The following is a 12,356-nucleotide window of genomic DNA, read 5'->3' as shown; positions in this document are numbered from 1 at the left end:
GGTGTTAATCTGCTGAATTGTAATTACTTTGCTACTATGGCTTATTTATTGCCTTACCACCTCATGCCATTTGCATACACTGTATATAGACTTTATATTAAGTTATTGACTGTACAATTGTTTATTCCAGGTGTAACTCGGTGTTGTTGTTTCTGTCGCACTGCTTTTCTTTATCTTGGCCAGGTCGCAGTTGTAAATGACAACTTGTTCTCAACTAGCTTAGCTGGTTAAATAAAGGGAAAATAAAATAATAAATAAAGGTGGCGGGATGCACATTACATTGTGTGATTTCCAATATACCAGAGAAGAAGAAATTGGCATGAACCACTTTTGGTAGCATAAGGGCCAATGGGGGCTTTCAAGAGGTTACCCCCCCCCCCTTCGCACGAACGACTATAGTATATCCCAACTACATCGTTTACCTGCCTCATCGTCGCAACAATTCGTTTTCAGCGTCGTAGAAGTCTACTGTGTGGGAATGGTAGGCCACATCAGCCAACGATGTAGTACTGGCAAAAGAGAGCGTTTTCCACCGTCGCTTTATTTAGTCCCATATCCAAGCACCTACATCTGTTGGTTAATTGTCCCTAGTTAGTGAACATGGGCTACCGAAAGCTGGCTTCATCAATCATGAAGCAGTTAGTTGAATGAGGTTGTAAGTCTATCTAACTGGCTAACTATTCCAACACAAAAGACTTCCACAGCGATGGAGGGTCTACCCGGGGTCCTGTATCTACCGTTTAGAATTCTTTGTTCTTTTGGATCGGAATTTGCGTTATTTTCGTTCTAAACAACATCCGCTATGTCGGATCCAAGTTGCTGGACCGCAGTGCCAATCCAAAACAAGTTGCATTTTGAATCAGGAGCGATGCTAAAACGATCAAAAAGGTAGGTTGATATTAGCTGTTTAGCCAAGCTCAACGGAAACAAATTGTTGACATTTTAATGTGTTTGTATTGTTATTTTTTAGTCTTTTTTCTTGTTCCTGGCGTTTTTAGACAAGTCTCTGAAAGAACACGTCTATGGTGCAGAAGTCCATCCCAGATGGACACATTGACCGCAACTTTGTTGCATTGTGTCCATTGCACACTTTCGGTAACAATGTAATACAACTTTTCTCGTTACATTATATATAACTGATAAAAATAGCTGATGCTGACGCGTCATTGGCTCATTAATTTGCTTTCGATATTGTTGTCATACGCTGTCTTATCCAAATAGTTTTTGTTTGAGGGTGCAGCTAGGTAAACGTGGTCAGTGCTTAGTGAATGTGCTGATTGTGAATATTTGTTTTCTACAGTACAGTTATGGAAAGGTGTTTAAGTCTGTAATAAGGTTTGTTTATAACGAGAAGGGAACAAAATTGGTATTAAAAAAACTGTCTACAGTCTGAGATTCAAAACAATGATACTATGCAGAATAAGCATATTCTTGTTTCACGTGGCATTTTGTGTTCAATACTGTGCAAACCATCCTAGATCTAATATCTACTCCTTATTGGTCACCATGTGACCATATTATGTCCTTTATATTGGGCCCCTTCTGCTCAAATCCAGGAGATGATTCACTTGACTCCTCCTAGTCTTTATAATAAACTGTCTGTGTCTGTCTCGCCTGTTGATACACAAGGCCAATACTCAAAGTGAAATGCATGTTTCCCCCCTCATATTTTGTTGCTTCACAGTTTACAAAAGCCATTTGCAATTATGTTGCTTTTGGTTATATTGAAGTTTTGAAGATCATCATAGGACCTAGGCGACTGTCCCTACACCTATTAAATACTCAAGCACCCCTTTTTTTATTTTTACAATGACCTGTCCTGTCCTGTTGCTTATGGCAAGTATTGGTTGGTATATTTGTACTGCTTAAATACCTTTTTTATGGTGTCACTTTTTTGTCATGTTTGACAAACGTGTTATTAATCTGTCCTGTTGTGTTCCAGCCCTGTACTTAATTCCCTCAAGTTTCAGTCTCTAGTCATCATAGGTTTCTGGGCACAGCAGGTCAATAACAACACGATGCCAACACTGTTTGGTGGGGCATAGCATGGCAGTGACTGTGAGAATGGTAGACTGACTACAGTAGATGGATGAAGGCCTTGAGTAGGTCACATCAATTATTTAGGTGTTGTGATATTGGTTGAGGGTAAATGCTCTTTGGCCTCTGGTTTGTTTCAGTCGAAGGAATAGGTGTGTGCCTTTTTGTCCTATTGCATTCTGTAATAGTAGTCTGTAAGGCTCTCTGCAGGTACTGAAGACTGGACAGAATGTGTGTGGATGCTTCTGTCCTCCTTTTTTCCATAAAATATTTTTCTCTCAGTGCTGCTCTTCCCTTCTGTGTAGGTTGTCCAGCCTGCTAGTAGTTCATGACTTCATGACTTCTGCTAGTAGATCACCTCTGCATAACAGAGGTGATCTAATCATATGTCAAAGTTTATTTTCTCAAAGTGTCTTGAACTATTCCCATTTGTTATTTACAAAGCGGAACTAAAAAACCTGTGTTTTTTAAGCACTGCAAGATGGTTGACTTAAGTGTTTTGTTGTAGTTGGTGACTGACATCTCTGTTCCTGTTTGTGTTTCACAGTTGCCGGAGCAGCAACAGGAAGAGTCTTGGCGTGGGGACACCATCTCCCACTCTGTCACGCCCTCTCTCCCCACTCTCCGTCCACACCGGTAAGAAGCATATAAACAATCACAGGAACATAAGTTTGACTCTAACGTATTATTTTTGGGGCCTGCACTACACTAGGTAGACCTATGCCCTCCCATTGACACGTTTGAATGTTTCAGAGTTCGCTGTACTACTCCGACAGCAGAAAAACCAACTCCTTTACTGCAAATATAAATATTTTAGATTTGTCACACTAACCGTTTGGGCCTAAAAGTTTTTGTAGATTTATGCTGTGCTGATTGTAGAAAGGAAGATAAATAAATCTTATTGGGCAGGAACAAAAAAAAGTTTAAAAGTTGTCTAAAGTTGTCTCTTCAGTAAAGTGTTTGGTTTTGTGTTCCCCTCAGCATTTGAATCAATGGGAGTGTATATCACTCCTAGTTGTCAAGCAGGTGCACCCTATGAATAGATTTCTGTACTAGGGCCTACATGTCAGAGATGTGCAGACACTCTCTTTCAAGTTCAATTATGTTGAGGCTTATCTTATTAGGTGGCACAATTAAACATTCATTTAGTTTACAGTTGCTTAATTGGTATCAAACAGCTCGCATGTTAATGAACTTTTGTGTCTTGAGTACAAAACAATCCAGTCACCATCAAAGACGAACCAAATTCTACTTTACAACTGCACATAGACTCCTCTCGATTAATGGCCTTTGATGATAACTGCTGCTTTGTTTGGCACCCTACACCAGACCTATGTGAGATTTTATTTAGTCTAGCTACTTGGAGTAGCTGAGACGTGCCTCCCTCCTTAGAGGTTGCTTCATCGTTATTCAAAATATTTGAAAAGAAGCTTGAATGACTTATTCTTGTTATCCAAGCTTAATGTAATGTAATGATGGTAATCATCCCTTGTTTTTTTTTCAGCTGCAAGCAGTCCCCTAGACAGCCCCCGGAATGTATCCACCTGTGCCTCCCTCAACTTCCCATTCACTCGCAGGTATTTTGGTACCCTGCTACACTTAAGCTCTGGATGTTTATTTGTGTGGGTGTTTATGAATTCTAAGGGCCATTTTCCTCTACCTTCAGATCATACTTACTCTAGAGTAGTAGACCAGTCTTTCTCCACCACTCTTGCACCTGGTCCTCATTCCTTGAAAACCATTTACGTTAATCAAACACAGAAAAGCGTTTCATTATTGATGGAGAGACCATTGGCGTTGCACGCACAAGAGGTCGAGAAACAGTCGGCTCCTCTAATTCCTCCCCTTCAGCGTTTGCTTGCTCGCGTCCCTCTTGCCATTTTAATGTGGGTTTAGAAAGGATGTCACACTCAATGCAATGATGTCACGCTCAATGCTCTTCTCTGTCCTGGCACCCAAATGGTGGAACAAGATTCCCCCTAAAGTTAGGGAAGTGTACTGCACAACACTAACACCCTTGTCTTTTTTGCACTAACACTCACACTTGTCTTTTCTGACTAGCACTAACTTTGTTGATAGATGCTTTATTGAGGAACATTTTACTCACCATGATTGTGATATGTTTTATTTTATCCTAGAAACCTTAAGACTAATGCATTAACTATACTGTAAGTCACTCTGGATAGTAGCGCTTTAACCATTTTCAACCAATCTCCTAACCTCACAGCAAGAGGTTTTCCGGTCAAGTGTGGGTCTATACAGCAGTACACATTGATGTAGCTGTGTGTGTGCGCAGAAGCGGTGCGTGGGTAAAATCACTGGGGAAGCCAATCCAGGAAAAAAAAGCCATATCACAAGATACAGTACTAGTCAAAGGACACACCTACTCATTCAAGGGTTATTCTTTATTTTTACTATTTTCTACATTGTAGAATAATAGTGAAGACATCACAACTATGACATAACACATGGAATCATGTAGTAACCAAAAAAGTGTTAAACAAATCAAAATATATTTTAGATTCTTCAATGTAGCCATCCTTTCCCTTGATGACAGCTTTGCACACTCTTGGCATTCTCTCAACCAGCTTCATGAGGAATGCTTTTCCAACAGTCTTGAAGGAGTTCCCACACATGCTGAGCACTTATTAGCTGCTTCTCCTTCACTTTGCGGTTCAACTCATCCCAAACCATCTCATTTGGGTTGTGATTGGGTGATTGTGTAGGCCAGGTCATCTGATGCACCACTCCATCACTCTCCTTGGTCAAATAGCCATTAAACAGCCTGGAGGTGTGTTTTGGGTCATTGTCCTGTTCAAAAACAAATTATAGTCCCACTAAGCGCAAACCAGATGGGATGGCGTATTGGTGCAGAATCCCTTGATAGCCATGCTGGTTAAGTGTGCCTTGAATTCTCAACAAATCACTGACAGTGTCACCAGAAAAGCACCATCACACCAAAGCACAGATTTCCAGGGGCCTAATGTCCATTGCTTGCGTTTCTTGGCCCAAGCAAGTCTCTTCTTCGTATTGGTGTTCTTTATTAGTGGTTTCTTTGCAGCAATTCAACCATGAAGGCCTGATTCACACAGTCTCCTCCGAATAGTTGATGTTGAGATGTGTCTGTTACTTGAACTCCTTGAAGCATTTATTTAGGCTGCAATTGCTGAGGCTGGTACCTCTAATGAAATTATCCTCTGCAGCAGAGGTAACTCTGGGTCTTCCTTTCCTGTGGCGGTCCATGAATACACACTTATGAGAGCCAGTTTCATCACAGTGCTTGATGGTTTTTGCAACTGCACTTGAAGAAACTTTCAAAGTTCTTGACATTTTCTGCATTGACCTTCATGTCTTAAAGTTATAATGGACTGTCATTTTTCATTGTTTATTTGACCTGTTCTTGCCATAATACGGACTTGGTCTTTTTGCCAAATAGGGCTATCTTGTGGATACCACCCCTAGCTTGTCACAACATAACATATTGGCTCAAATACATTACCTTTTTTAAACAAGGCACACCTGTTAATTGAAATGCATTCCAGGTGACTACCTCATGAAGCTGGTGAGAAAATGCCAAGAGTGTGCAAAGCTGTCAAGGCAAAGGGTGTCTACTTTGAAGAATCTCAAATATAAAATATATTTAGATTTGTTTAACACTCTTTTTGTTACTAAATTATTCCATATGTGTTATTTCATAGGTTTGATGTCTACAAAGTAGAAAATAGTAAACAATAAAGAAAATCCTTGAATGAGTAGGTCTGTCCAAACTTTTGACTGGTGCTGTATTTGTTGTGATAATTATGTTTGCTCTATAACTTGTTGGTTCATATGCCTTGTGACCGTGATATATATATACTCACCCTACTTGTAGAGAAACACCAATGCCATCCTCCTCTCCTTCATGTTGACAAAATGGGCTATGACTCTGTCATACAGTACATGCTTTTATTTTTTGTCCAAGGCTACCTGGCTAAAATGCTTGCTTGCTAGCCTAACTTCCTTTCATGGGCAACTTTAGCTAATTAACCAGTGGTGGAAAAGTACTCAATTGTTATACTTGAGTAAAAGTAAAGATACCTTTTTATAGAAAATGACTCAAGTGAATGTCAGCCAGTAAAATACTACTTGAGTAGAAGTCCAAAAGTATTTGGTTAAAAATATACTTAAGTATCAAATGTAAATGTAATTGATAAAATGTACTTAAGTATCTAAAGTAAAAGTATAAGTCATTGCAAATTCCTTATTAAGCAAACCAGACAGCACAATGTTCTTGTTTTTAATTTTATTTACAGATAGCAAGGGGCACACTCCGACACTCATATTACTTACAAATGAAACATTTGTGTTTAGTGAATCTGTCAGATCAGAAGCAGTAGGGATGACCAGGGATGTTCTCTTGATAAGTCTGTGAATCAGACCATTTCCCTGTCCTGCTTAGCATTCAAAATGTAAGGAGTACTTTTAGGTGTGAGGGGGAGAAGTATGGAGTAAAAATTTGATTATTTTCTTTAGGAATGTAGTGAAGTAAAAGTTGTCAAAAATATAAATAGTAAAGTACAGATACTGAAAAAAAACGACTTTAGTACTTTAAAGTATTTTTACTTAAGTACTTTACACCACTGTAATTAACATTAGCCTTCCACATCTAGCTATTGTGCATATTGCACTTCCATCCTCTCAGGCCAGGGGCACAATGTATGAATTTATGGTTGGCTCAGAATCACCATTATAATCATTGGCCAGTATGGAGAATGAAGTAAAACTACAAGTCCAAATCCTTATCTCCAACCATTGCTCATTTAGGAAAGGGACAATTAGCTGGCTAGCTAGCCACCGGAGGACAACAAAACAAAGAAATGCAAGAATTTAAGTAATTCTGTCAGTATTGCTCTCGATGTGATGTGGTTGGAGTGCAGTCAAATCCAGACTGGCTTCCCTCAACACAGTTTTTTTGGTGCACCAGGACCATTCACTGTGTGTGTGTGCAACGATGTATAAATATAAAGTCAATGACTGTTGATTGAAGTGCGTTGATGTCTTTACAATGCGTTTGATAGCGGTTGTCGTAAAGTTCAACCAAGAACTGCTCAATCCTTTAAGCTGGAGCGATTTGCTTTAAGTAGGTGTAACGGCGTTCGTTCGTCGAAAGAGTCGGACCGAAATGCACCGTGGTGGTTACTCATGTCTTTAATGACACAAATGACGATACATGAAATAACTTAATAAATACAAAAACAACAAACGGAACGTGTGAACCTAATACAGCCTGTCTGGTGAACAACTACACAGAGACAGGAACAATCACCCACGAAAATACACAGTGAAACCCCGGCTACCTAAATATGGTTCCCAATCAGAGACAACGAGAATCACCTGACTCTGATTGAGAACCGCCTCAGGCAGCCAAACCTATGCTACACCCCTACTCAGCCGCAATCCCAATGCCTACAAAACCCCAATACGAAACACAACATATAAACCCATGTCACACCCTGGCCTGACCAAATATATAACGAAAACACAAAAATACTATGACCAAGGCGTGACAGTAGGCTCTCATCCGATCCTCTTCAAAACCACATTTGGCCAGCAGTGTGCTCGCAGTTACTCAACATCCTTTTATTCACGACCCTGGATTTTCCAGTGCAACCTGTAAACACTTAGATTCCTGATGGCAACAGCCATCTCTGATTTAGAATAAAGGCACATCACATTTTTGGTTATGCAAATCTAGATAAATGTGATTTTTCTTAACCCAGATGTGATTGGAAAATACATGGTTTTATACAATGTCTCTGGAAATGGGCTGAAAAAGAACTCCACTGGACAAGAGCCCCTTCTAATGTCAGTGACCCATATCCCTGGTGATTACAGTAGAAAGAATGAAAGTGCTATGCACATTTCTTTGCTCTTTAAATTGGTGTTGGGCTAGACAAATTAAGACTGACACATAAGCCAATTGTGTCAGACTTCATATGTCAAATGAAATGTCACAGGTCAGTGGCTCACTATCACAGTCATGTTTGGTCTAAGCATGAGACTGTAGAGAGATGTAACAGTTCAAAATGTTCACCATCTCTCTCCTGCTGCCGTGACCTCCGCCACATGGCTCGCACTGACAGGTACTTCTTTCGCTTATCCTATTGTCCTTCATGCTTTTCTTGTGCCCAGCTTTAAATTGATAACCACATTTCCTCAAACTAAAATATAAAATCCCCTTTTATTTCCTCAGCCCAGATACACTGTGACATGTGCATATTGATTACACATAACATAATCCCTCAATGTATATTACATGAACAACAAAGTAATAACAAGACACCACAAAGCGTTGTAGTGCGGGGATGACATAATGTGTTATAAGGGAGTTTGGGATATGATATGTAAATATAAAAGGTTACATAACAATGCGTGTCTTTTCACCAGAACGGAAGGCAGAAGATGGTCTCTGGCGTCCCTCCCCTCTTCCGGCTACGGAACCAATCCCCCCAGCTCTACCGTCTCTGTAAGTCTCTAAACCTAACCCCACTCCACTCCCACAGGGGCCATATAAAACTGCAGTTACACAACACCACAACATTAAACAAGATAATATACAGGATACGTCTGAGGCTGACAGAGACGATGTATGTACACTGACCATGTGGCCTGACAGGACAAATCCTGACTGGAATCATCATCTGTCTGAATGAGCCATCATGTTTGACTCCTAGCCTGCGGTGGATAATGTCCATAGGACATGCATATATTAAGTGTGACGTGATGGGCTAATGTTCTGTATTTGTGCTCGTAATATGATTTGATGCTTTTGAAGAGAGTTATCAATGGTCTGGTGTCTTAGTGGTTCGCACTCAAATGCCCTCATCTTATATTTTTCTTACCCTGTGAATATTGTTAATGCATTAACATAATCATCAGAATACGTTTAAGTTGTGTAAGTATTCTATAAGAGAGAAAGTGTGGGGGCTCTATAGCAGTGGAGTCTCCTCTTCCTACAAGGAAGGGGAGGACCACTACTCTATTGTGACTGATGAGAGATTAGGACTCTGCTCTTCATATGTCTCAACAAACCCTAAACACAAACTCCTCTGCTCACAAATCCACCAGCGTCCATGTTTCTGACAGACTAACTTGGTTCCTTTTACCCTCTAAATGTCCTGCGTGACACTATATCTAGCCATCTTGTCTCAAGAGGACCACAATGGAAATAAGTCCCAGACTTTGTTATCCTCCATGATTTTACTCGTATTTATTGCTTTTTCAAGTTTTGTGTGTGCTCGTTTAAAAAAAATGGTTGTCATGTCTTTGGCTATGCCGGATTAAGTGATATGACATGCTATTCTATAAAATAATTTATCTGTAATTAAGATTACCTGATTGAGCTAATCATGTAAATGTAATTAACTAGAGTCGGCCACCACAAAATAATATTTATAGAGCTGTAATCTTCTGAATAAACTCTTAAAGACCTTGTAATATTTTACATCAATAGCAGTCCATATTAATCGTCATCTTAATTCAGTCTCATCTGAAAGTTGTAAATTCTTGGTTATCTGCACGAACCCTGGCTAACAAGTTGAACTAGCAATACAAAATTGGGTTTAATTATTTATTTACTAAATACCTAACTAATCACACAGAATTATACATACACATAATTCAGTCATAACTTGATTACAAATGACGTCATAAAGGAAAACGTCCCTAAAGCCGGAACAGATATGACAGCTGGTTACACAAAAGAAAAGGGGCTGGGTTTGAGTGAAAGAGCGGGAAGACTGAGGAACAAAGGGCAAAGCTGCGCTATCGTAAATACAGTATCTTATGCATTCTAAATTACTTCCCATTTGGAAAAGGAAAACGCAATAAATATTTACTCTGAGCTGCGCTTCGGTAGGTTGTCCTTTGAAGAATGTCTCTGCTGGTAAATTGAATACGTTGTAGTAATGTCGTTGTGCGGTAGATGGGATACTCTGTCTGTTCCTCCCGAACCCTCGTTTGCAGCGGCTGTTGCTAACTCAACGGCTAGGAGGTATCACTTCTGTAGTGAATAAGAGTTCAAAGTTCATACCATTCGCAACCAAAGCTCACGCTGATGTTGGCTTCGTTCTGTAGTTATTATCTGAACCATTCTGACATTGGACCGTCGTCTTCGGAACAGGAGGTTATATTGTCGTCAAGGGAGATGAGGGGGTGTTTGAAAAGTTTTCTAGCCCATGTCCCTTCACAGGGGCGGGCTACTGATTGAGCAGTCCTATCTTATGAAAACTCAAATCTCACATTTTAGAAGCTAAAATCACATTTCATCCATCACAAAGAATTTCATATTCAAAAATGAAAATTGAACAACAATTCCATGTGAATCCGATAACTCTGATGTGTAGACTTTCCACTGTAGAGTTTGTCATCTTATCATTGATGACAATGTCTCGGATGACAACCGAACTGACATCATATTCATTAAGTACCACCGCATATGTTCAGTTGGTCTGATTACCAGAATATAGTTCATTTCCCCCCACCTTCTGATGTTCCCAGAATCTCTGTTAACCAAGGGCTTTGCAAATGTAACATCAGTGTCATGACATGGTCTAATTAATAAACTAAAGTACAGAGTAGGGGAACGACATGAGACAATGTGAAAAATCTAAGGTCTGTAGGAGAAAGATGTTGAGATGAGAACAGGCTGTGTGTTCCTCCACTTTTAGGGAGTTTAATGAGGTAAAACCTGGCACATGCGGCGAGGTCAGACTGGGACAATAGGCCTGTCAGAGGTCCTCCGTGACCTCTTTATGAGCAGGCAGAAAAGGGACATCACTGCTATTCAGGACTCATGGGGTGAAAAATTGGACAGATTGCCAGAAGTGGCCAGTGTGTGCTTTTCATCGAATAAAAAGATAACAGTTTTCTTGTCCTAAATATGATACCGATCCTCCATCTTTTAGGATAAAGTGTTGGCTTTTGAATTTTAAAATATGATGTCAAACACAGTTCTCCTACATATGTCAGTGGGATAATGTTGTTGATTTTGAGTGGGCATTTACCTAAACCCTTGAAAGATATGTACTTCTTTTTCTCCAGTCCTCCTCCTCCTCCCAGGAGCGCCTGCACCAGTTGCCCTACCAGCCCACTCAAGACCAACTCCACTTCCTGTTCAAGCACTTCCTCAGCTCGGAGAATGTGGCCGACGAGGAAGTGCGACCCTCACCGTTCATGCGCCCTCGCTCCCACAGCCTCAGGTAGCCAGCAGTTACCCCTTGCCTGAACTGTAATGAGCCGTCCTTGAACAATAATAATGAAGTGATATATCATCAAAATGAGATTTAATGCATCATCACCTTACGTTTGTTTTTGTGGAGTTTTTTTGTTTTGTCAGACATGGGAAGTTACTACATGCAAATTGGTACTTCCAAAACAAGAGAGAGCCTAGGTGTGGACTAAACTTGCGTCAGTGGAGGTTTTACATTGGAGCCAGCCAGCAATCCTGCTTTGTGCAATCCAACCCTGCTGCCAGTATTGACAAAGGGTGTTCAGCCCAAATGTGGTCATTCCTGTATTCAAAGTAAAGCAAAGTATTTTGCATTTGCCAATATTCAGCACGCCTCAAGTTGACCTCTGGCTAAGCTCACTACTGGGGTTGGGCGGTATTCAGATTTTCATACCATTCCTGTACCAGGTAGCCTAGCGGGCGGCAAGTAGCCTAGCGGTTGATGAGCATTCGAATCCCTAAGCCGGCAAGGCAGTCAACAACCCCCCCCCCCCACAACAACAACTGCTCCCAGGGGCACTGATGACGTGGACGTTGATTAAGGCAGCCCCCCCGCACCTCTCTGATTCAGAGGGGTTCGGTTAATTGATTGAATCCATTCACTTGTGCAACTAAATATATATCCCCTTTCCCATACCAATGTATACGGTATTGCCAGCAGTACACACTATTTTTGTTTTAAATAAAATGAGGCAGCAAGGATCTTGATCAAGGAGGGAACTGATTGTCTCTGCTGGAACCAAGAAGCTTGATCTTGCAAGCTATCTACTAGCTAGCAAACCTAATGCATCGCTGGAGCCCTGTGCTGGAGATGATGTATTTGGCACATCTTTGATAGTTAACTTATAAGCACCCCCCCTCCCCAAACACAAAAAAACTAAACAAATATTGTATTGAAAATCGTACCGTTTGTATTTCAAAATACCCTACTGCTGTGAGGCTTAAGGCAGAGAAGAGAGCAGCGTTGTGTACCATGCTCCGCAGGCATCAGCTCACTGTGTTCTCGAGGCATGGTGTGGTGTGCCGTGTGTGGGTGGTTTGCTAGCAGAGC

General features: G+C 40.6%; 1 protein-coding gene across 1 annotated transcript in view; it reads left to right on the top strand.

Annotated features, from left to right (window-relative positions):
* Positions 1-12,356, top strand: part of LOC123998075 (microtubule-associated serine/threonine-protein kinase 3-like) — a 54,910-nt gene that overhangs the window by 16,472 nt on the left and 26,082 nt on the right. The window contains 4 exon segments of the mRNA XM_046302953.1: positions 2,585-2,673; positions 3,542-3,614; positions 8,464-8,542; positions 11,119-11,276. Of these exon segments, the coding sequence (XP_046158909.1) occupies positions 2,585-2,673; positions 3,542-3,614; positions 8,464-8,542; positions 11,119-11,276 (399 nt within the window).

This window comes from Oncorhynchus gorbuscha, linkage group LG02 (assembly GCF_021184085.1).
Source record: "Oncorhynchus gorbuscha isolate QuinsamMale2020 ecotype Even-year linkage group LG02, OgorEven_v1.0, whole genome shotgun sequence".
NCBI classification, from domain to species: domain Eukaryota; kingdom Metazoa; phylum Chordata; class Actinopteri; order Salmoniformes; family Salmonidae; genus Oncorhynchus; species Oncorhynchus gorbuscha.
Note: the sequence above shows the minus strand (reverse complement) of the source record. Positions and strands in the feature narration are given on the sequence as shown.